This window comes from Bombina bombina, chromosome 6, assembly GCF_027579735.1.
Source record: "Bombina bombina isolate aBomBom1 chromosome 6, aBomBom1.pri, whole genome shotgun sequence".
Classification (NCBI taxonomy): domain Eukaryota; kingdom Metazoa; phylum Chordata; class Amphibia; order Anura; family Bombinatoridae; genus Bombina; species Bombina bombina.
Genome location: NC_069504.1, coordinates 649,106,404 through 649,128,542, shown reverse-complemented (window position 1 = coordinate 649,128,542; position 22,139 = coordinate 649,106,404). Strand labels below are relative to the sequence as shown.

Below are 22,139 nucleotides of genomic sequence, written 5' to 3'. Positions count from 1 at the left end.
TTCTATAACATCCCAGCAACTAAAGGCATTCCTTAAAAAAACACTTTTACGGATTTGGGTCACATTGGATCACGGTACTTGGAGTTTCAGGGAGATTGCATTCCATTTGCTGGCATCAGGGAGCCGCTATTACAATCAGGGAGACTCCCTGAACTAAGTTCAGGGAGAGTTGGGATGTCTGCTGACTGGAATGCTTTGTTGTTTTTTAAAAAGTATTTCCATGTGCTGAACAAACCAGCTTTTCTGTGCGGATTGTCCATATTAGGCAGTGGAGCAGCAAACTCAGTTGTTCAACATAATTCTCTTTAAATAGACTTCTCTTTCATATACACAAACCAAATTGGACAACGTGCCCTTAAAGCACATCTCGCTACCAAGTCAACACATATACATGTGTACAAAACGCAAACTTCTTACGTCAGCAGTGCAGTCTGGTTCTCCTTGACTATAACCCGTGAATGAGAACAAGACTTACACAGGAACAAAATAGTTTTCCTAGACTGAGACACGAACATTTTATATTCCCTCAGGCGGAAACATTTTGCCCCTGTGTTTTCACAGATGCAACGAGTGCTAAAAGGATAAATGTCGCCTAGAGAAGATAAACATTATATGATGCTCGCAACATAGTGAACATACATGCCTAATAACGATTTATGAATATAGTACTACTGCACTCGTTATACTTCTACCGTACCGAAATCTAATTTATGGGGGAACGGTTCAAATGTGACACCACAGCGGAAGTAGTCGTTTGCCAGCTGTGCACTGGTTCATTCGAGCTGAAAAGATGATTAAAGCAATCCTGGTGTTTAATAACCATGGCAAGCCACGTTTTATGCGCTTCTATCGGCATTTTGTAAGTGCTGATTTTGTTTTGCCCTATATTTATTTATAGCACACTATGAACTAATGTATGTGTAAAATGGTACCCACATACCACACTGTATGCACATCTATCGAGTGATATAGTATATAACATAACTAGATGTATGTATAAAATGATACACATATACATGCATGGAACACCTGTCAATCACGTAGAAACTCAGAAAAAAAATTGTATTGAATATAACATTCTCAACATTCCATTTATGCAGAGAAAGATTTCCAAGCAAAAGGAGGGACAAGTGTTTAATGAAAATGTTGACTCACTGATATTGTTTTATCTAAATATAATAATACTGTATGTTTGGCTTGCTTTGCATTATGACAATATGAAACTGATGTCTAAATCCAGTTTATAGGTTGCTGAAGTTTCTGGTTATTTGCTGTTGAATAAAAAACAACTGTCAGTATCCATCTTAGTTCATCTCCATTTGACAAATTAGGATGTCACTGTATGCAATAATTCTATGTTTTGTTGGCAGTGACACACATATTACCGCTACATTTATTTTATTCCAAATGGCATGTTCCATTTTGTTTTACAGGCTGAGGAAATGCAGCAGCAGATCATACGTGAGACCTTCCATTTAGTTTCAAAACGAGACGATAATGTTTGCAACTTTTTGGAAGGTGGAAGGTAAGAATGACAGGTAGCCCAATCATTTATTTTGTTCCTCTGACAAATAAAAAAAATCTTAACTGACATTTATATTTGATGTAGCATACATTTGTCACCCACAAGTTAAACTTATTGTTAAAACTCCATACAATATTTAGCCCATTAGGAGCCACAATAACTGAGCTTTCTGAAGTGATTGTTTATTTAACAGGAAACAATATCTCAAAATTCACAGCCACCTGGTAAAAAAAACTAAAGGGATATTAAACAGTATGAGATTGTTATTTATGTGTAGGTAAATAACTTAACAATATGCTTTCATTATTTATTTTGTCTAATTTTCTTGTCATTTAACTCTGAAAATAGCTAATTTTGGAAATTACTTTGAGTTTCTATAAAGTAATGGGTGCTGCCATGTTTAAACTTGTTTTAGCCTTATCTGTCTCTCCTGTTGAGAACAATTAGGCACAGATAAAAAGAAAAACAGGCAACAAAAAGACTGTCAAAATAAGGCTGTATGGAACATAGGATTCTTAAAGTAATTATTTAACAAGGTTTCCACACAGTCTTGTTTGCACAGTTTCTTTTATTGTCTTTTTTATTTCAGCAGGAGAGATAGATAAGGGGCCGGCACCCACTACTTCATGCAAATGAAAGCACTTGATAGAAAATCTTTACTTTTATGTGTTAAATATTTAAACAACTAATAAAGGGGTTAATCACAATCCTTTAAGGGACACTAAAGTCAAAATTAAACTTTCATATTTCAGAAAGAGCATGCAGTTTGAAAAGACTTTCCAGTTTAGTTCCATTCTGAAATTTTGCACAGTCTTTTTAAATGTACGCTTTTGGAATCACCAGCTCCTACTGAGCATGTGCTCTAGTTCACTGCGTATACGTATACTAGTCTGTGATTGGCTTTTTAATGTCACATGATACCTGGGACTGGCAAATGGGGAAAAAATAGATTTGCCTGAAATAATTATTGCTTAATTGAAATGTAGAGTTCTTTTGTTTTATATATCGCTTTAAAGGAACACTGAACCCACATTTTTTTCTTTCATGATTCAGATAGAGCATGCAATTTTAAGCAACTTTCTAATTTACTCCTATTATCACCTTTTCTTCGTTCTCTTGCTATCTTTATTTGAGAAAAATGCATCTAGGCTATTTTTTTTGTTTAGACCCTGGACAGAGCTTGTTTATTGGTGGGTGAATTTATCCACCAATCAGCAAGAACAACCCAGGTTGTTCACCAAAAATGGGCCGGCATTTAAACTTACATTCTTGCATTTCAAATAAAGATACCAAGAGAATGAAGAAAATTTGATTATAGGAGTAAATTAGAAAGTTGCTTAAAATTGCATGCTCTATCTGAATCACAAAAAGAAAAAAATTGGGTTCAGTGTCCCTTTAATTGTTTTGTCCAATTTTGCAGTAAAGCTATCTTTTAAATTGTATTATTTTTATTAGTAATAAAACAGCAGATTCAAAGTGCTATACAGCAGATTGGGATAGAAGGATTAGTGAGCCTTGCTTCCTTACAGTCTAAATGGTCTTAGGAGACACAAAGTGCATATCTTTTTATTATCTTGGCTAAAATGCATTCTACAGACCAGAAATTAACTAGCCCTGCAACAAGCCACACTGTGATTGCTTAGGTCAGTACAGGAGTCCATTTTTATCTGGCTTTAATTGCCACCACAAATGCAATACATACTGAAGTCTTCTCCTTGGAATTATCAGAAACTATAAATCCAGCAACTTTGGCCGTGGCTACTATGGCGCTGTAAATGTTTAGTGTGGTCATGCACTCAGATGAGTATATCTGAGTGTATAAAAGCATGTGTGTCGGTGTGAGTACCAGTGTGGGTCTGTGTGGTGTGCTTCTTGAATAATAGAAAACCCACCTCTGGCAAGCTTTCTTACTTAACCCTAAAAAGGCTGGAGAACATATTTTAAGTTTCAGCACTGTAAACCCCTGTAATGATCTTTGGATTCATTGCACACTTCCTCAGTGTTGTTGGCTTGGTAACGCATGGAAAATAATTAATTTAAAATATTTTTTTTGTATTATCTTTTTATATTTTTATAAAATATTGTATAAACCAGTAAAAGCTGACATGAGATATATATATATATATATATATATATATATATATATATATATATATATATATATATATATATATATATATAGACTTTTTAAAAACATGCTTATTGAAGTAATTTCGGTTTCCATTCACCATTTCCTGTAGCAAAGAAATGCCTAAAAAACCAAAACATGTTAAAAACAAGGCTTGACAAATCCTAGGAACCAGGGCGCCATCTTTTCTTGAACTGTAATTCTTGTTCATAACTTTGTTGTATTATGGCATATGTATTGGTATGCAAACAACCTATTCTGGCTCCTTAACTTTCTTACATACTTTTAGGTTTCATGTATATTTGTTAGAACTTAGAACTCTCCACTTGTCATTTTCTATCTTAATGTTGTTGTTTATCTGTTTGCAGTTTAATTGGAGGCTCTGATTATAAACTGATTTATCGTCATTATGCCACCCTATACTTTGTGTTCTGTGTCGATTCCTCTGAGAGTGAGTTGGGAATTCTTGATCTTATCCAGGTAAATATGTATAGAGTTGTCATTGTAGTCTGTTATTAAAATTCTAATTGCATTTAATGTATGCTTGACTGATGAGGCTCATGAAATCCTTTTGAGACTGAAATACAAAATAATTATGTTTAGTTAAAACGTTGTCATATACTTTCATTATGTATTTGAACCCTTTTTCTCAAAATTTGTTGTTTCCGGTTCCTATGAGAATTGGAAGTGCAGATGTCATAAGCCTCACATTGCTATATTCCACAAACAATTGTTTGCTTATTCTAGTAACTAATGTATAGCTGTCCCTAGTTAGCCTCAGTAGGAAAGTAAGATACGGGAAACGTGGGTTTCAACATGGTGGTACTTATTACATGACATAGACCACAATTTTATATGTATTTCTTCAATATTTAAAGGTGCATTCAAAAGCAAAAATGCATATTTGTCAGAACATGCCATTTTTGCATTTTTGAGATTAGTGTTCCTAGATTACTTTGCATTTAACCCTTACTTTGGAGCTTTATACCTTGCAACTCACAGAACACTGTTGGTGATTGGCAGTCGTGCAAATGATGATCGGCGATTGGCTTAGTCTGTGCTGGACTTTACCTATATGTTACCTATATGTTTAATCCTGCAAATGGGTTATTTGGGGTCCTTAACGGAAAATATAAATATATACATTTTATAGGGATGCAACAAAATGAAAATTCAGGATGCCCCTGGTCAAAAACCGAAAAAAAACACGAAAATTACTTTTTTTTTTTTTTTCTTTTTTAACTACAGTGTGTGTGTGTAGCTGAGAGAGCTTGTAGGCAGGAAAGCTCCAACAAATGGGCAAGGTCACTTGTACTGTAGGTTGTGATCTGCAGTGAAACTGGTGGAGCTCTACAAGGGAGAGCGTGGTATAACCAGACAACAATACGAGGTGGACATGTTGTGTTTTGTTTTTGAGTGTAGTTATCCGTGCGATTGGCGGGGCTGTACCTGATCCTCTCTCATCGTATCTCCGCCTAGTTCCTGGTTCGGGTCTCACACTGACCCGTCAGATTACATGTCCGGATCCCCAAATGGAGTCTGCCTGCCACCTATCACCATGACCACCGGACTTAGCAACGATCTTACGTGCAAGGTGGTTATACAAAGTTACTGTGCTTTTTTTGTATACACTGTCTGATGGGTGCTAATTTGTACCAACTGTGTGCGAGCTTGAGGCTTATGCATATATAGTGTGCACGCATATGCACAGTCACACACACATACACACAGATGCACATACACATATACACTTACACACAGATGCAGTCACACACATACACACAGATGCAGTCACACACATACACACAGATGCAGTCACACACATATACACTTACACACAGATGCAGTCACACACATGCACAGTCACACACACATACACACAGATGCACATACACATATACACTTACACACAGATGCAGTCACACACATACACACAGATGCACATACACATATACACTTACACACAGATGCAGTCACACACATGCACAGTCACACACAGGCACAGTCACACACACAATACACACAGATGCACATACACATATACACTTACACACAGATGCAGTCACACACATGCACAGTCACACACAGGCACAGTCACACACACATACACACAGATGCACATACACATATACACTTACACACAGATGCAGTCACACACATGCACAGTCACACACACATACACACAAATGCACATACACATAGATTGTGAGGGAGCGTATTTAAACTTCATTTAGTTCTGTGTATCAGAATCAGATTTAACCATTTTTTTTTTTACCAATTATCTAAATAAAGTATAGTCCTAGAAAACTATTATTATATACAAAACAGTAAGTCAAGTAATGAACTCAAACAGCAGCTCTAGGCTGGCATCAAATTTGAAATATGCTACACAATAATTTTACTGAAAATAAAATGCAAAAAAAACGAAAACCAAAATAACCGAAAATTCCATTTTCGGACAAAATGTTTCTGCGGCTGAAATTTCGGTGCATCCCTACTCTTTTATGAATTAGAGCATGTCTTTTATGCATGTCCCTTTGAGCAACTAGTAAAATTTAAAAAATATATTTGCATGTTATTCTTACCCGTTGCTGAGAATACATCATCATCATGTCTAGCATTTGTTTAGTCCCTTTAATTATAGTGCTTGAATTTGATTTAAAGGGATATAAAACCCCAATTTATTTCTTCATGATTCAGCTAGAATATACAATTTTAAACAGCTTTACAGTTTACTTCTTTATCTAATTTCTTTTGATATCCTTTGTTGAAAAGCATACCTAGGTAGGCTCAGAAGTTTGGCGCTATCTGGTGATTAGTGGCTGCACATTTGTGCCTCTTGTCATTGATGATAAAGAACTGAAAAGTTGCTGGGGCATTAAATAACCTGAATTGCACATTGGTATATTCAAATAATCCATAATGGGTTCTGAATCCAGTTTTCGACTCATCTTCCTCCTTGATCCTAATAAGGTTATAGGCCCCCTTCAAATCCAATTTAGTAAAAAAATAGTTGCGTTATTTAACCGTTCTAGAAGTTCGGGAAAAAGTGGGTAACGATTCTTTATGGTTATGGAATTGAAAGCTCTGTAATCAATGATAGGTCTGAGAGATCCATCTTAATTAGTAACAAAAAAATGCCTGCAGCAGCAGAGGAAGTTGAAGGGCGAATAAATCTTTTCATCAGGTAACCATCGAAGTATTGACAGAGATATTGCAATTCCTGTTGAGATAAGGGATATATGCAGCCAAAAGGAATGTTGGTCTCTTGTTTAGTATCAATTGGACAATCATAGGATCTGTGTTGTTGTTAATTTATTTGACCTCCTTGAGATCAAATACCACTGCGAAATCTTGATAGACTGATGGAATAGCATTATCTATGTGGGAAATGGATATATAGGGATAGCAAGTGGATTGACAGTTAGTGGACTGGAACTTAATATTATTCTGTACCCAATCTAGTTCAGGATTGTGTTTTTGCAACCAAGGATGACTTAAAATTATGGAGTGTACAGAAGATGGAATGATTTTGAATGTAAGATATTTATTGTGGCCACAAGGTGGTTACAAGGAGGGGTACGGTATGATGTGTGATAGGACCCTTTGGGAAAATAAGAACCATCAATAACTTTTACAGGAACAGGTGCTTTAACACACAGGGAATTTTATTATCTTTGACCAATTTAGCATCAATAAACATTCCAAAAGCACCAGAATCAATCATTGCTTCTGTCTTGATAAATTGTTAATCCCACTGTAAAGATAAAATGAGGGAACAATGAGAAGCTTGATTGCTAGATTTAAGTGTTTGTATAGAGAATGTCTTAACCTTTTCCTGTCGACTTAATATTGGACAAGATAAAACAATGTGGTTCTTGCTTGCAATATAGAGACACAGATTTACCAGTCTTCTCCAGATTTTTTCTTCCTGAGGGAGAGGACCTTTTACTGTTCCAATATCCATGGGAGTTGAAGAAACAGGTGTTCTATCGGAAGGAGAGATGAATGTCTGTTTAGGGTAAGGTTCTGGGTAAGTCTTTTCGGCACTCCTCTCTTAAAACCTACAATCCATTGTTATACAGACTTCAGGAATCAGGCATATCCATGCGTGACAATTCATCTTCAAGATAATCTGAGAAACCCAATCTAAATGTATTTTCTTAGGCTTACCTGATTCAATTGTGAACAAGAAGCCCATATCTGAAAGTCGGCCACATAATCTTCCACAGGCCTTCTCCCTTGTTTCAGAGATCTTAAATTGGTTTCAGCCGAAATTTGTTTATTGGTATCCTCATACAGATTAGCCATGGCTGAGAAGAAATTATCCAGAGAATCAAGGATTGGGTCGTTACTTTCAAAGAAACGATTTGCCCATTCTCTGGGTTCTCCTTTTAGATAAGAAATTGTGATGCTGACTTTTATTCTTTCTGAATTGTATGTTCTGGATTTTAGCGAATACAATAATAAACAAGCATTCATGAATTCTCTGAATTCAGCTCAAATTCCAGAGAAAGGGGTAGGAGGATTGATATTAGGTTCAGGGGTCTCGGAGTATTTAGCAAAGAGGATGTCATTTATTAAACTTTTTAAAGTGAGATTTTCAGCTTGAACTTCTGTCAAACCTTGAGCCAAAAAATACATTGTTTTATTCAATGTAGCTATGTGAGTAGCTATTTCATGAGGATCCATAGAATCCACTGTGTTTTTGTTTTTTAAGGCTTGAATATTCTGCAATACTTAACAAAGTATTGAATCTTTGTAGTAAGAAATGTAATATGTCATCAAACAGAAGGTTTTTATGTTCCAAAATTAAGAGTAATATGTTACTCAGTCTGCCTTCTCCAAATTGGAGGATCTATTAAAGACAGAACATAGGCACTGGTGGGACTTAGATACACTTACAAAATACAAAAACAAGAACCAAATCCCTAGCGGATTACAATTTTTTAAAAACTGTTCCTTTAAGAACAACGAGGGAGTCCTCAAAGAATGGGAAACAGCTCTTAATACTTGCTCTATGACTCTCATTGATATATTGATAAAACACAGACAATCCTTAGTGGATTTAGCAGGACAAGAAATTGATAATTTACAAAAAGATCTTGATAATCATAAATCACAGTCCAATTTTGAGAGCCTTAGAGCTAGTACTTTTGAGAGGGCGGACGAATACCAACAGCAAATTATTTCCAATAAAAATAAAAACTTTTTAGGGATAATGAGGATTACACCAATGGTCATGTCTATACCTTCAATAGGAAGACTAGAGCAAACTATGCACAGCCCAATACTAATTCTCCTAAACCCACAAGTACAAACACACAACATAACTGGCAGATTGTTGGTACTCACAAAAATGGAAAAAACAAAAACCATTATTCCCATTACGATCACACATCACAACAGGTTAGAACACCCCATACCAATTTTCACATGAATCAACATCGTAGGGTTCCTTCTTATGCTGACCAAGGATATCCTCAGAGATCAAAAACACACGTTTTTAGTACCCTGGGGTCTGGCGATACAGACCAGAGAACTTGGACACAATTTGAACACAATAACAGGTTCCAACCCCTACAGGGGAACCACAAAAATACTTACACTAGTAATGAAAACACCCTCTCATCACATTTCTTTGGGAGAGCCAATTATAGCACAGCAGCTTCGGCAAACCATGATAATGTCAGCACTAATAATGACCATTTTTTAGGGAGAGTCAATTACAACTCAGCACCCCCTGTTTGGCAACCTCCAATGGGACCCTCATACCCACAAAGAGTTAAAAGGCCATTCGGAAACGGGGATCAAGAAGTAAATCATTCGCCTGCAAAGAGAACAAATTACAAAATCTAAAGAAAGGGATATTGAATTTATCATCCCGTGAACTGTCAGATGATGATATAAGGGTTTTGGGAAGAGGACTATCATTTAGTCCCTCCAATAAATTCAAAGTATATGAACTATATATTGATATTAATCGTTGAACAAGAAAACTTTCTTTGCAAAGATATTTTGCAGAGAAAAATATCAAAGATAATTTAAGGGCCATCACCACAGATACAATGGACTCCCATGTAAATTTTTTTTTTTGTATATGAACATGAAATTCTACTAGAGGATTTATATGAGAAATGTATTCACTGATTTAAAACCGAGATCATCTTTTGTCCCCCCTACCACCAATAATCATGTAGATATCTTCTCAAATTTAATCTTGGAGGATTTGGATAAATTATCCAAGGATCGGAAAAAATTAAGGTTTAAACATAATTTAAATGAACGTAAAGCCCTGGCCAGTTTGTCCAGTGACCCCAATTTGGTCATTAGACAGGCGGACAAGGGGGGAGGGGTAGTATTGCAGAATCTTCAGGACTATCTTGTTGAAGCTAATCGGATCCTTAATGATATTGATTATTATCAGACATTGCATTTTGACACAACCACTGACTACCAGAGTCAAGTTCCACAAGGATCCAGTGAGACCCCAGGGCAGGCCTATCATTGCTGGCATAGGGAGCCTCATGTCAGCATATATTGATTTTTTTCTACAGAAATTCGTTATCACTTTGCCATCTTATATCAAAGACTTATCTGATCTATTACTCAAACTTAATAAAGTGACAATGGATGAAGAGAGTTGGTGGGTCACCTGCGATGTTGGAGCACTATACTCCAACATCAGACATGAATTAGGCATATCTGCAGTATGTTATTATTTAGAGCAAGATCTCTATATGCCTGCCATTCAAAGAGATTTCATTATTGAACTAATTACATTCATTTTCAAGCATAATTATTTCTTGTACCAGAGCAGGTTTTATCTACAGACAAAGGGGACGGCCATGGGCACCAGGTTCGCTCCAAGCTTTGCAAATTTATTTATGGGAGTTTTTGAACAACAATATATATATATATATATAACTCCCAGTTTGCGGCGAAACTGGTGTTCTATGGCCATTACATTGACGATCTCTTGTTTGTTTTTAGGGGTTCCCATGAACAAGTGGAGGGGTTTATCAAGCATCTTAATGATAACCATTTTGGGATCTCATTTTCCCATAATATTCAGAAAGATTGTATCGAATTTCTGGACCTCTCATTGGGAAGGCTGGTTGGTGGAGCATTTACTTTTAAAACTTTTTTCAAAAGTGTTGAATGCAATAGTTTTTTTACACTACGAGAGCAATCATTACAGCTGTTGGAAAAATAATGTCCCATATGGACAATTTAGAAGGATCAGAAGAAATTGTTCCACTATTCAGGATTATGATGAGCAGGATAAGATTATTGGTAATAGGTTTTTGGAGAAGGGTTATCCTGCTACCCTGATTGATAAGAACTATAACAAAGTTAGAGAAGAGGACAGAGATATATATTTTACTAAAAATAAAGATAAAGCCACACAAGATAAATTCAAAGAAATACATCCCCCTTTGTTTATTACCAAATATAATTCAAATCATAGGGAAATCAACAAGATTCTATGGTAAACATTGGTCAGTCCTGACAAGTGACCCCATTCTTCGTGAAATAGTTGGCCCTAAGCCCAAAGTGGAATATAGAAGGGCACCCACTAGTGAGGGATAAAAAACCTAATATGATCTCATCTTACTTTAAGAACATCAATAAAAATCTTCACAAGAATAGAGTGTCCAAATGTCTCAAAAAACGTTGTGGAATGTGTAAGTACATAGCACATGGGACATCGTTTAGATCACACACAACAAATGAGACCTTTTCTATCATGAGTAATATGACATGCAAATCTACTTTCGTTGTCTATTTACTCGACTGTCAGTGTGGGGTCCAATATGTAGGGCGCACCTGTAGAAAGGTTAAAAGAAGGTGGAGTGAACACACCTATAATATCAAGAAGAAGATTAAATCTCTTAGCGTGTCCCGTCATTATGCCCATGCACATAAAGGTAACAAAAATGTTAACATCATGAAAATTTACTCCTATAGAACAAATCAGCAGATCACAATCTGATGCCTTCCTTACCCTCAGACTTAGGGAATCTTTTTGGATCACAAAGTTTAGAACCCTTCAACCTGAAGGACTAAATGAGAATTTACATATGGCTGCTTTCATATAAGATCCTAACACTACCTTATCTCTTATCATATATCGCTATCACCTCATTGGGGCATATGTCCCATTGTCTCTGTATTGATATCAAATTAGTTTTAGGTCATTCCCCTTAGAGTTACACTCCTTTTTATAGTCACCCCCCATTGCTAGTCGAATTCTGTCATCACTACTATGATGTATGCATTATTTTTTGTCTTATCACACTCTGGTTCAATGTAGGGCACACCTAATGTTGGTCTTCTTCAATAATGCACATTATGTCACTGATATATTTACTTATATTTATGACTCATCATTTCTTCTCTTACCATTTTCTCTTGGCATAGAACACACACACACACATATACATATATATATATATATATATATATATATATATATATATATATATATATATATATTTTCTTCACATATTTGTTGGTATACACTTTATTACAACTGTCATCTCACTATGTTATGTATTTTGAATTCTGACTTTGAATTCTTGTCTTTAACACTACTATTTTAGCACTTTTTTGCTAGTAATTGTCACTATTAATCATATCTAGTATATCTCTTATGCCCTTGCTATTTTTATTATTGCTTCCCCTTAGTATTTTATACAACACTATTAAGTTGCACTTTTGGAGCATTATGAACAATTTGTCATTTGTCTTAGTATTTTGTATAATCCATCTAGGACATTTATATTATCAGATTACTTATGGTGATGACATTAGTTGTAAGACATATGATCGTTATAGGCATATTTTACGTACTGTGCTCTCATACGAGCCACCTATATTTATTTCTGAACGTTAGGATTGGATGCGAGACACACTTAGTGTGAATATAACACTTAGATATTAGATTCTTCACACCAAGCGTAGACTTCTAAACATTATTGAGATCGCTGCTTATATGATGACAGTTTGAGTCATCCACTATGAAAACTTAAGTTTGTATATACCATATGTTCCTTATACACAGTGGACCATACAGAGAAGGATATTCGTCACCTTCGTCTGTAGTCTATTGACACGGGTTATTAATTTTTCTATTGGTTAGCGTCATCTATGACACTCACCGTGTGGGCGTTCCCACAATACCCAGATGTTTGCGAACAACAGCCGCAGGTTGTGAATTGAATTGTCACATTACGAAATTTTGTATTGGATCATTTGTGCCAGCATAGTTTTGTGATAGTAATATCAAACACATGTGGAGAAAGACTCCTCCAGCACAATAAGCAGTTTGATGGTACTGCGATTAGCTAAAAAGAGGGATACAGAGCTAACATAGCCCAGTACAGTTTGCATAATTTAACATAAATGTATTTAATGATAGTTTGTGCAATACAAATGTAACATTTTTAATATTAGCTAATTTAGCATAATACTGGTTAAAATTCAGTAAAATAAACCGGGTGGTGCACCATCTAAAAAGGTCCTAAGGAGAACACTGGCAGGAGAACAAAGCACGTTTAATGATAGAAGTAAATTGGAAACTTTTTAAAATTCTATGCTGTGTCTGAATAATGAATGAAACATTTTGGGTTTCATGTCCCTTAACATAAAAAGACAGATTGTGTAAAAAAAAAAAAGCAAACAACTTACTTGTTTATTACAAAATGAGCACTCAGTGTAGCCCCTGCCTTTACTGAGATGGGGAGCTTTTTGTGTGGGTACCACATAACAGGTAATATTTATAATCATTATGTAAATGCTCAAGTTTACACCAGAGGGTGCTGTAAAATATATAAAGCATTGTAAATAACTTTTTCTCTTTGCTTTTCTCGAGGTTATTGAGCACAGATATCAATAATCAATGAGTACTTGCACATTTGTGTGTGCAGATCTATATTTATATTTACACGCGCACTAAATATAGCCACCAATCAACAAGCGCTATCCAGGGTGCTGAACCTAAAATGGGCCGGCTCTTAAGCTTTACATTTCTGCTTTTTAAATAAAAATAGCAAGAGAACAAAGAAAAATTGATAATAGGAGTAAATTAGAAAGGTGCTTGTATGCTCTAACTGAATCATGAAAGAAAAAACTACAAGGACAACTGGGCACAAATACTGCAGTGGTGTATCTTGTTTATATATTGGACTGCATATGACACATGATTTAGATGGTGTGCTCCAGAGACAATGTAGTATTGTAGTGCAGTACTGCTCTTAGATATTATGATATAGATAGTTTTTTTATTTTAGCGAGGGGGTATCGTTTTAATGTGTTTAACACATTTATGAAATTTTTAAGAGTGTTTTGGCGCTCACCTCTTAATAAATATGCGTATTTAATTTTACTTTTAGTGCAGCATTCTCCATACTTTAGTATGTTGTATTTAAACACGTTTCTTTCTTTTTTGATTTATGATATGTGTGTGTGTAGGAAGAGTTTTATTTTTATTTTAATCCTGTCCCATGATTAGTGCATCAAAAGTCCTCTGTTGAGCATGGACAAAAAAATAATTGGAGCTAGTGCACATGTCTCCTAGCCACCGCTTAGGTCATTCCATAATTGTGGTGCTCTGTAGGAAAAGGAGGATCGAGCTGTTTTCTTTTTGTATTGAGGCAAGCTAAATAATGTGCTGGTATTGGATCGGAGGTTATAGGAGGTGGGAATAGCCGGGGAGAGCATTCTGCTCAGGTAGAGCCAGAAAGGCTCTTAAACACAAGGAAGGAAAGATGGAGGGAGCGTCTAGATTCCAGCGACAGCCAGTTTAGTTCTTTTAGCATGGTGGGTCCTGTAGTTACATTGTAGCACAAAGCGACAGAACGAGTTATACAATGTATTAAGTTTATTAAGGTGAGTTTGCGGTGCAGGTGCATAAACTACGTCCACATAATCCATGATAGGCATCAGCATTTGCTGTACAATCTTTTCCTTTACTGTAGGACTGAGGCATGATTTGTTTCTGTACAGGGCACCTAGTTTTGGATAAAGTTTAGATGCAAGTTTTTCTATGTGGAGGCTAAAAGATAGATTAGGGTCTAACAACATACCCAAGTATTTGGAAGAGTGGACTGCGGTCAGCGTGCAATTGGATGTTGTTTTGATGCATAGATGGAAATTTTGTAATTTGTGTAATTTAGGTCCCGTTCCAAAGATCATTGTGAAAGTTTTGTCAGTGTTTAGGAAGAGTTTGTTTTTTGAGATCCACTTTTCTACCTCTGTGAATTGGTCTTGGAGCACTGCTTCAAGCTGCGTCAGATCGGAATTGTTTGCATAGATTACCGTGTCGTCTGCGTACATGTGTAAAGTTGAGGTTTTGCAGACATTAGGCAGATCATTTATAAATAATATGAATAGTAGGGGGCCGAGAATGGAACCTTATAGTGGCGGCGACATTGGGGACGGCAGATTAGGGGTTAATAAGTATAATGTAGGTGGCAGCGATGTTAGGGGTGGAAGATTAGGGGTTAATAATATTTAACTAGTTTTTGCGAGGCGGAAGTGCGGCGGTTTAGGGATTAATATATTTATTCTAGTGGCGGCGATGTCCGGAGTGGCAGATTAGGGGTTAAACATTTTATTATAGTGTTTGCAATGCGGGAGGGCCTTGGTTTAGGGGTTAATAGTTAGTTTATGGGTGTTAGTGTACTTTTTAGCACTTTAGTTATGAGTTTTATGTTACGGCGTTGTACCATAAAACTCTTAACTACTGACTTTAGAATGCGTTAGGAATCTTGGAGGTAGAGGGTGTACCGCTCACTTTTTGTCCTCACAGGACAGACTCGTAATACCGGCGCTATGGAAGTCCCATAGAAAAAAGGGTTTACGAAGTTTACCGTAAGTCGGTTTGCGGTAAGGCCAAAAAAGTTTGCGGGGCCCCTAAACCTGCAAGACTCGTAATAGCAGCGGTAGTGAAAAAGCAGCGTTAGGACCTGTTAACGCTGCTTTTTCAGCTTACCGCAAACTCGTAAGATTCCTGATTGACCTAGTGTTATTGTCGACAGATAAGACCTGGTTAACAGGAATTACCTAACAAAAACAATTGTGACTATAAAGGGCAAACCAGAATTGATTAACTCACCTTATTCAATAATAAAACTTTTAATATAAATGTAGAGAGCATAAATCATATTAACAAAACTGTTTCATATAGGTTTGTTTCATACTTATCAACATTGTGGGATCCTTCACTGGGGTTCAGTGTAAAAAGACCCTCTTAGGTTACCCCTGGACCCTCTCTTGCCATTATCCTGACTTGTCTATCTGGTCAGCTTAGCCTCCCATCTCCTCTGGATAGGGTGTGGTCATCATGCATGCTTAGTGTGACCCCTTGTGCCATCTGCTTGTGTCCCCTCGTACCCTTGTGCCCTTTTGTGGGTGAGTGTGTATTTTATGGAAAATGCTTAACTCCACTCCAACTGATAAGGTTAGGTTCACATAAATGATTGGCTAACACTAATTACAGATTAATTAACATTTTTGTTAATAAGCTAAGATTTAGCAGTTAGAATATGTTTCCCTCGGAAGATGGCACTCATCACTAAGCTATAACAGACACATACAGTATGTATTTTGTAAATATATTCTGAAAAACAAGTCAGTATCTCCATTTGACCGTTAACCAAGGTTGAACCCCACTAATGTTTATAGAAAAAGAGACTTACTGGAACCATGTATGAAAAACATGGGGATATTTGTGGATATTTATACCAATAATATGATAGGAATCATGCAGCTATGTTGGGGACCTTGAATATCATAATAACTAAATATGAATTATTTTGTTGAAGTACAAAAACTTCACCGTAAGCAATTATATACTGAGAAGCAACACTAGTTAATAGTTACATATTAATACTGATTAATAATATATATGTGAATGTGTACCTGAATATATAAGTAAATACACATGATCAATTTTTTGCCTATATAATATAGCAAAGACACATGTGATTAATATGCAATATCAAAATGGTGAATTTTCCCAGACAATTGTCCTGACACAGCCAATTAGAGCTGACTCATGCATAACTCCACTGAATCATGAAAAGTTGAATTTTGACTTAACTTTCCCTTTAAGTGCTTATTTAATATGTATCACAGCATGTTTTCAGTATGTAATCTCTTTGCTTCAGTGTACCTTACTATCTTTATGAAAGTTTCATTTACAAAATAGAGGTAAAGAAGTTTCATACTTTGTCATTGTGACAGTAGAAAATATAATTTTTTTTCATCTTATTGTCTCCTTAACCTAGTTTCATTTCTTCAGACTATTTGCTTGTTGAGGTATTTCTAGGACGTAATTAACTGATAGCGAGTTTATTATATGATCAACAGATTTTACTAAAAACACTGTCCAAAGTATTTTATGCAGTGGTGTGTGGGTTATGAAATGCCAGCCATAAACTAAAATATTGCTTTGTCATTATTGTGTAACACATTTCTTCTGTTATGTGTGATCAGTCCACGGGTCATCATTACTTCTGGGATATAACTCCTCCCCAACAGGAAATGCAAGAGGATTCACCCAGCAGAGCTGATATAGCTCCTCCCCTCTACGTCAGTCCCAGTCATTCTCTTGCACCCAACGACTAGATAGGATGTGTGAGAGGACTATGGTGATTATACTTAGTTTTTATGACTTCAATCAAAAGTTTGTTATTTTATAATAGCACCGGAGCGTGTTATTACTTCTCTGGCAGACTTTGAGGAAGAATCTACCAGAGTTTTTACTATGATTTTAACCGGAGTAGTTAAGATCATATTGCTGTTCTCGGCCATCTGAGGGAGGTAAAAGCTTCAGATCAGGGGACAGGGGCAGATGAATCTGCATTGAGGTATGTAGCAGTTTTTATTTTCTGAATGGAATTGATGAGAAAATCCTGCTATACCGTTATAATGACATGTATGTATACACTTCAGTATTCTGGGAATGGTACTTCACCGGAACTACTTTGTTAAAGGTCACTAATCTTTTTAATAAGTATTATATCATGTTAAACGTTTTTGCTGGAATGTAGAATCGTTTACACTGCTGAGGTACTGAGTAAATAAATGTTTGGGCTTTATTTTCCACTTGGCAGTAGTTTATTTTGAATTGTGACAGTTTCGTTTCTCTTCACTGCTGTGTGTGAGAGGGAGGGGCCGTTTTTGGCGCTCTTTGCTACGCATCAACAATTTCCAGTCAGCTATTATTTTTCCTGCATGATCCGGTTCATCTCTGACAGATCTCAGGGGTCTTCAAACTTCTTGAAGGGAGGTACATTCTCTCAGCAGAGCTGTGAGAATTTTTTATATTGACTGTGGATAAAGACGTTACTCAATAATTTTTATGTCAAATTTAGTTATGTTATCTTACTAATGGGAACAAAACCTTTGCTAAAAGTTGTGTTGTTTTAAAGTTGATGCTATAACTGTTCTCAGTTTATTATCTCAACTGTCATTTAATCATTTAATCGTTTAAGTACCTCTTTGAGGCACAGTACGTTTTTGCTAAAAAAGATTATAACCAGGTTGCAAGTTATTGCTAGTGTGTTAAACATGTCTGACTCAGAGGATATCTGTGTCATTTGTTCCAATGCCAAGGTGGAGCCCAATAGAAATTTATGTACTAACTGTATTGATGCTACTTTAAATAAAAGTCAATCTGTACAATGTGAACAAATTTCACCAATCTGCGAGGGGAGAGTTATGCCGACTAACTCGCCTCACGCGGCAGTACCTGCATCTCCCGCCCGGGAGGTGCGTGATATTATGGCGCCTAGTACATCTGGGCGGCCATTACAGATAACATTACAAGATATGGCTACTGTTATGACTGAAGTTTTGTCTAAATTACCTGAGCTAAGAGGCAAGCGTGATCACTCTGGGGTGAGAACAGAGTGCGCTGACAATACTAGGGCCATGTCTGATACTGCGTCACAGCTTGCAGAGCATGAGGACGGAGAGCTTCATTCTGTGGGTGACGGTTCTGATCCAAACAGATTGGATTCAGATATTTCAAATTTTAAATTTAAATTGGAGAACCTCCGTGTATTACTAGGGGAGGTCTTAGCAGCTCTCAATGATTGTAACACCGTTGCAATACCAGAGAAACTATGTAGGTTGGATAAATACTTTGCGGTACCGGCGAGTACTGACGTTTTTCCTATACCTAAGAGATTAACTGAAATTGTTACTAAGGAGTGGGATAGACCCGGTGTGCCGTTCTCACCCCCTCCAATATTTAGAAAGATGTTTCCAATAGACGCCACCACTCGGGACTTATGGCAAACGGTCCCTAAGGTGGAGGGAGCAGTTTCTACTCTAGCTAAGCGTACCACTATCCCGGTGGAGGATAGCTGTGCCTTTTCAGATCCAATGGATAAAAAATTGGAGGGTTACCTTAAGAAAATGTTTGTTCAACAAGGTTTTATTTTGCAACCCCTTGCATGTATCGCGCCGATTACGGCTGCGGCAGCATTTTGGATTGAGTCTCTGGAAGAGAACCTTAGTTCATATACGCTAGACGACATTATGGACAGGCTTAGAGTCCTTAAACTAGCTAATTCATTCATTTCGGAGGCCGTAGTACATTTAACCAAACTTACGGCTAAGAACTCAGGATTCGCCATACAGGCACGTAGGGCACTGTGGCTAAAATCCTGGTCAGCTGATGTTACTTCTAAGTCCAAATTACTTAATATACCTTTCAAGGGGCAGTCCTTATTTGGGCCCGGTTTGAAAGAAATTATCGCTGACATTACAGGAGGTAAGGGCCACGCCCTACCTCAAGACAAAGCCAAAGCTAAGGCTAGACAGTCTAATTTTCGTCCCTTTCGGAATTTCAAAACAGGAGCAGCATCAACCTCCACTGCACCAAAACAGGAAGGAGCTGTTGCTCGTTACAGGCAAGGCTGGAAGCCCAACCAGTCCTGGAACAAGGGCAAACAGGCCAGGAAACCTGCTGCTGCCCCAAAGACAGCATGAACCGAGAGCCCCCGATCCGGGACCGGATCTAGTGGGGGGCAGACTTTCTCTCTTCGCCCAGGCCTGGGCAAGAGATGTTCAGGATCCCTGGGCGCTAGAGATCATATCTCAGGGATACCTTCTAGACTTCAAATTATCTCCCCCAAGAGGGAGATTTCATCTGTCAAGATTGTCAACAAACCAGATAAAGAAAGAAGCGTTTCTACGCTGTGTACAAGATCTGTTATTAATGGGAGTGATCCATCCGGTTCCGCGGTCGGAACAAGGACAAGGGTTCTACTCAAACCTGTTTGTGGTTCCCAAAAAAGAGGGAACCTTCAGACCAATCTTAGATTTAAAGATTCTAAACAAATTCCTAAGAGTTCCATCGTTCAAAATGGAAACTATTCGGACAATCTTGCCCATGATCCAAAAGGGTCAGTACATGACCACAGTGGATTTAAAAGATGCTTACCTTCACATACCGATCCACAAAGATCATCACCGGTATCTACGGTTTGCCTTCCTAGACAGGCACTACCAGTTTGTAGCTCTTCCATTCGGATTGGCTACGGCCCCAAGAATCTTCACAAAGATTCTAGGTGCCCTCCTGGCGGTACTAAGACCGCGAGGGATTTCGGTAGCTCCGTATCTAGACGACATTCTAATACAGGCTTCAAGCTTTCAAACTGCCAAGTCTCATACAGAGTTAGTTCTGGCATTTCTAAGGTCGCATGGATGGAAAGTGAACGAAAAGAAGAGTTCTCTTTTTCCTCTCACAAGAGTTCCATTCTTGGGGACTCTTATAGATTCTGTAGAAATGAAGATTTACCTGACAGAGGACAGGTTAACAAAACTTCAAGATGCATGCCGTGTCCTTCATTCCATTCAACACCCGTCAGTAGCTCAATGCATGGAGGTGATCGGCTTAATGGTAGCGGCAATGGACATAGTACCTTTTGCACGCCTACACCTCAGACCGCTGCAATTATGCATGCTAAGTCAGTGGAATGGGGATTACTCAGATTTGTCCCCTACTCTGAATCTGAATCAAGAGACCAGAAATTCTCTTCTATGGTGGCTTCATCGGCCACACCTGTCCAGGGGGATGCCATTCAGCAGGCCAGACTGGACAATTGTAACAACAGACGCCAGCCTACTAGGTTGGGGCGCTGTCTGGAATTCTCTGAAGGCTCAGGGATTATGGAATCAGGAGGAGAGTCTCCTTCCAATAAACATTCTGGAATTGAGAGCAGTTCTCAATGCCCTTCTGGCTTGGCCCCAATTAACAACTCGGGGGTTCATCAGGTTTCAGTCGGACAATATCACGACTGTAGCTTACATCAACCATCAGGGAGGGACAAAAAGCTCCCTAGCAATGATGGAAGTATCAAAGATAATTCGATGGGCAGAGTCTCACTCTTGCCACCTGTCAGCAATCCACATCCCGGGAGTGGAGAACTGGGAGGCGGATTTCTTGAGTCGCCAGACTTTTCATCCGGGGGAGTGGGAACTTCATCCGGAGGTCTTTGCCCAAATACTTCGACGTTGGGGCAAACCAGAGATAGATCTCATGGCGTCTCGCCAGAACGCCAAACTTCCTCACTACGGGTCCAGATCCAGGGATCCGGGAGCGGTTCTGATAGATGCTTTGACAGCACCTTGGAACTTCGGGATGGCTTATGTGTTTCCACCCTTCCCGCTGCTTCCTCGATTGATTGCCAAAATCAAACAGGAGAGAGCATCAGTGATTCTAATAGCACCTGCATGGCCACGCAGGACTTGGTATGCAGATCTAGTGGACATGTCATCCTGTCCACCTTGGTCTCTACCTCTAAGACAGGACCTTCTGATACAGGGTCCGTTCAAACATCAAAATCTAACTTCTCTGAATCTGACTGCTTGGAAATTGAACGCTTGATTTTATCAAAACGTGGTTTTTCTGAGTCGGTTATTGATACCCTGATACAGGCTAGGAAGCCTGTTACCAGAAAGATTTACCATAAAATATGGCGTAAATACCTATACTGGTGTGAATCCAAACGTTACTCCTGGAGTAAGGTTAGGATCTCTAGGATCTTGTCCTTTCTACAAGAGGGCTTAGAAAAGGGTTTATCGGCTAGTTCATTAAAGGGACAGATTTCAGCTCTGTCCATCTTGTTACACAGGCGTCTGTCAGAAAATCCAGACGTCCAGGCCTTTTGTCAGGCTTTAGCTAGGATCAAGCCTGTGTTTAAAGCTGTTGCTCCACCATGGAGTTTAAACTTAGTTCTTAACGTTTTACAGGGTGTTCCGTTTGAACCCCTTCATTCCATTGATATAAAATTGTTATCTTGGAAAGTTCTGTTTTTAATGGCTATTTCCTCGGCTCGAAGAGTCTCTGAGTTATCAGCATTACATTGTGATTCTCCTTATCTGATTTTTCACTCAGACAAGGTAGTTCTGCGTACTAAACCTGGGTTCTTACCTAAGGTAGTTACTAACAGGAATATCAATCAA

The 22,139-nt window shown here is 37.8% G+C and overlaps 1 protein-coding gene across 1 annotated transcript in view; it reads left to right on the top strand.

Annotated features, from left to right (window-relative positions):
- Window positions 1-454: 454 nt before the first annotated feature.
- The window catches only part of AP3S2 (adaptor related protein complex 3 subunit sigma 2), a 241,863-nt gene continuing 220,178 nt past the window's right edge, over window positions 455-22,139 (top strand). Inside the window, exons 1-3 of the mRNA XM_053717686.1 lie at window positions 455-859; window positions 1,434-1,525; window positions 4,022-4,133. Of these exons, the coding sequence (XP_053573661.1) occupies window positions 791-859; window positions 1,434-1,525; window positions 4,022-4,133 (273 nt within the window). The 5' untranslated portion in view covers window positions 455-790. The remainder of the gene's footprint in view (window positions 860-1,433; window positions 1,526-4,021; window positions 4,134-22,139) is intronic.